Source organism: Nicotiana tomentosiformis, chromosome 9, assembly GCF_000390325.3.
Source record: "Nicotiana tomentosiformis chromosome 9, ASM39032v3, whole genome shotgun sequence".
In the NCBI taxonomy this organism is placed as follows: domain Eukaryota; kingdom Viridiplantae; phylum Streptophyta; class Magnoliopsida; order Solanales; family Solanaceae; genus Nicotiana; species Nicotiana tomentosiformis.
In genome coordinates, this window is record NC_090820.1 from 32,989,497 (window position 1) to 32,993,908 (window position 4,412).

General features: G+C 38.6%; 1 protein-coding gene across 1 annotated transcript; it reads left to right on the top strand.

Moving 5' to 3' along the window:
• The first annotated feature begins 3,327 nt into the window (after window positions 1-3,327).
• LOC138898569 (uncharacterized) lies at window positions 3,328-3,810 on the top strand. Its single transcript, XM_070184646.1, has 2 exons — window positions 3,328-3,590; window positions 3,654-3,810. Exons 1-2 carry the CDS (start codon window positions 3,328-3,330, stop codon window positions 3,808-3,810), a joined length of 420 nt encoding a protein of 139 aa, XP_070040747.1.
• Window positions 3,811-4,412: the final 602 nt, after the last annotated feature.

Consider the following 4,412-nt stretch of genomic DNA (forward strand, 5'->3'; position numbering starts at 1 on the left):
AGCTCCTCCTCCATTTCCTGGCACAGTCACCGAAGACAAGCAATCTTCCTCCATACGGAGGGACTCACTTGTTCCAAACACACATGGTGGTGGAAGCAAAACTCCTCAATGACGGAGTCAAGCTCTCCACTTAGAGAAGATATCCCCAAAGTGAAGGAATACATATAGAAGTACGTAAATCCCTTCTTGGGTAAGGTTACCCGCTCCGTCAGGTCAGGATCGATAACGTCTGAATCTTAGCAATGATAATCTTCCTTCACTGCAGGAATGCTGGAAAGACGGATGGAAGAAGGATATCTGCTAACGGCCCATGTACGAGGTCTAACAGAAGGAAATTTCTCTTCGAAGTCTTTTGTAGTGACAAGACTTTTAGAGATGATGGTGCTCACTGTTGGAGGAGCAGCGTCCTCGGCTTTATGTTTGTTCTTTAGGAACTGCTATTTTTTGAAGAAGAAGCCATCGTATATTATGGAAGAAGGAAAAGCTTTTCTCGTTTGAAGAGAGTTAAAGAAAGGCTGAAGAACAGAATACAAGTTGAATGAAGAAATATTTGAGAGAGTTTGGAGAATTATGGAGTATGAATGATGGAGGTTGATGCGTATAAGTAAAGGTTTAGGCGACTAAATTCGTGGCCATGATTATGTCAATAACCGGTAAAAGTTATGCTGAATCGTGGGATGACGCGTATACAGGGCATTAAATGCGGAGCGACGTGCGTTCAATCAACCGTCAAAAGCTTTGCAGAGGGGATCATAGAAATTCCCGCAAAAAAGAATGTTTCTACCAACTTTCCGGTGACACAAAGTTATGTCACCGAAAAGTAGGGAGACTATATGTATTGGGTAAAATATGCTATGCTAAGTGGTTGCATAAAAAATGACACATGGAGCCAAAAGCAAAGGATAGTTAGAACCGAAGACAACTGCTCCATTTGTCATCGGAAAGAATGACACTCATAAAGATGAAATAAATAGCTGTCACTCGATAGCATTTAATAGAGAATATTTCACAACATTTAGTACACTGCCTGTTACAAAGAAATTGTCATTTATGCTCACAGTTACACATTCTTCAATGGCCCTCATAATTGACATTAAAGAAGGGCATGATCTTAGGACTTTGTTCCCTAGGTGCAGCTATAAATAGTAAGCTCTGTTATTATTGTAAGGGACACGAATTTTCTGGCAAACTTATGCTATAATCAATTCAAAGATTAATGCAATTTTATCTTCTTACTCCTTGATTTCATTGTTGTTGTGCCAGGAAGCCTTGCTCCCGGAATTATTATTTCTACTATTTTGTCTTCATTTCAAGGCTAAGTATTGCGTATTTCTTGAATTATTTTATTATTCTAGGATCGAATTAATTCACTTGTCTAAAAATCATGTATAAATTCAATTGTATCATTTTACGGGTAAACGTGCTAGCTTTTCGATTTTACCAAACTTCCTTGAAAGGCCAACTCAACGTCTTAAACTAAAATAAAATGAAACTAATGTATGATTGTGTCAATTCACTAATAAATACAACTTTTTCTCCTCCCCACCTCTCGTTTACATGAGAGCCTATAATTTGAAAGTTTGTTAATTGCTTGGTTTTGCAACTTCCATGCATAGAGCTGTGAAAAATAACACATCTCCCTCAATTTATCTTCCTTGGTCTTTTGGTTAGACTTTTTTACTATGGAATTGTGAGTTTATATACAAGCTTGATAAATAATTAATATAAGGTGCATCTCAAAGAATATATATATGATAGGTTATATATGTATCCCTATTATGTTTTGATAATATAACAAACTTAATGATAAGAACCAGATAAGGAACCTGCTACACATCCTCAAGTATTTAAAGAACAACAAGTCTCAGTTCGGGGACGTGGTTCAACTCTTCAGAGTCAAAGGAACAACAGAGGGAACAGATGGCCACCAGTTTCTATGGTGATTGTACAAGTCAACTCCCCACAGTTGTAAAGTTGTTGTCTGCACACGCAACAGTGCAAAAACAATGCAACAGTCAACTTTATGGGGAATGCCCTTTACCTAACTTGCTTGCATCATTCAAGTGATGTCACAAATGAGTTATTAACATCAAGCAAAGGTAAAATAAAACACTTGCACATTCAGAATTGATCAAGTATTCTCTCAAGTCTGTGTCAATCTTGCAAGTGATTCTCAAGGGCATCAAGAACAAAGAACAACATAACAACGGACCAGTTTCCTGTATTGAGTTATCATATGTCCTTAGTTGTGTTGCACCTTTGTTAAAGTTCTTTACTTGTAATTCCTACTTAGCTTAGTTAGAAGCATTATGTAGGAAATCTTTATAAATCATAAACCCTTGTGTCTGTGTCTTGGCTAGAGTTAGTCGAGCTGTAAGTCTTTGTAATAGAGTTATTACAAAGTGACTTGTAATAGAGTTGTTAAAAGTTAGTGAGGGATTAAGAGGTTAATTCCTAGGTTGTAATAGGTTGTAATCTAAAGTTTGCTCAGTAGTGAAGTTGAAATCCTACAAGGGTAGGTCGTGGTTTTTAATCCCGTGAGCAGGGAGTTTTTCACGTAAAACTTCCTTGTGTCATTTACTTACTACAATGTGCGTGTGTTCTTTGGGAACTAATAGAGAACTTGGTTCTCTATATAGTTTTGTGGACCCTTAAATTCTATCAATTGGTATCAGAGCAGGTTCTTTCTATCACGCTAACACCTAGAAAGGATCCTCATGGCTGCTCCACCAAACTTTGAAGAAGGTCAATCTGCTTACAGGCCACCAAGATTCAATGGCCAATACTATGGATGGTGGAAGACTTAGAGCTCTGGGACGTCATATGCGATGGACCCTTCGTCCCTACAAAAACCAGTGGCGACCCAGTTGTGACAATCCCTAAAATATGAAAGGAGTTCAATGATGCTGACCGCAAGGCTATAGAAAAGAACTTTCGTGCAAATAAAGTTCTTGTATGTGGTATCGGCCCTGATGTATACAATAGGATCTCAGCATGCCAATCTGCTAAGGAGATCTGGGAAGCTCTCCAAACAGCCCATGAGGGAACAACACAAGTTAAGCAATCAAAGATTGACATGCTTACCACAGAATATGAGCTTTTCATAATGAAAGATGATGAATCCATCCAGGACATGCATACTCGGTTCACCTCTATCATCAATGAGTTTCACTCTCCGGGAGAAATCATTCCAAGAAACAAACTTGTCAGGAAAAAACTCAGTGTTTTGCCCAGCTCCTGGTAAAGCAAAGTGAATGTTATCATAGAGCAAAGGACTCGCAGAAGCTAACCATCGATGAACTTGTTGGCAATCTGAAAACCTATAAAATGAAAAAGAAAAAGAAGAAGGACCATGAGAGAAGAGATCCAAAAAGGGAGAAGAACCTGGTCCTCAAGACGGACAACAATGATTCAGGTGGTGAGGATGCTGATATGACTTACTTGACAAAGAGATTTCAGAAAATGGTTTGCAGAAATGGAGGTATTCCAAAGCGGGGCAGCTCCAGCAAGCCAAGAGGCTATGACTTATGTCATAAGTGTGGGAAGGCAGGGCACTTCATTAAAGATTGTCCTCTCCTCAAGCAAGATCAGTACAAACACAACTCAGACAAAGCATCTAAGAGGAACTAGGTTCCTATCAAATGATTCAAAAGAAAAGATGTTGCCGACAATGTTGTGAAACAAGCTCCTGCTACATGGGGAGACTCCTCCAGTGAATCTGGCGAAGATGATGACAAGGGTGACATCTCCATGATGGAATTAGAAAGTAAAGCAACTGAATATGACTCTATCTTTGCCATGATGGCATAATCTGATGATGATGAAGATGATGACGATGAGGTAAACTTTCTGGATGTTCAAAGAAATCTGAAGTCTTACTCTCCAAAAAACCTTATGTCCTTGGCAAATGTTTTAATTAATGCTTACCATAATCTTATAAATGATAAAAATGCCTTAACTATGGAACTAGGAGAAGTAGAACATAAGAGAGTGACCTAATGGTTGTTGTGATTGATCTAAAAGAGACTATCGAGAGTTTCAAAAAGGAGAAAGAAGCCTTAACCGAGAAAGTAGCTAACGTAGAGCATGAGAGAAATAACCTGTTAGTGGTAGTAGTAGATCTAAAAGAAACAACTGATGAGAAAAAAGGAGAAGGCTGGCATAGGAGCACTCAAAAGGGAAAGTAAGTTGCAAGTGAGGAACATCTTAGGATTGAAGATGAGTTAAAATCAGTAAAATCTAGTCTGTGTGCTGAGCTTGAGAAAAACAAGCAACTTCAGGAAGATCTAGATAGGGTTAAGAGCGATCTAGAAAAATCACTTAAGTGGACCTGTTCCTCTGACGCCATCACTGCCTTATATAAAAACAATATGGGAAACAGGCAAGGGATAGGGTTCCAAAGGGAAAAGACT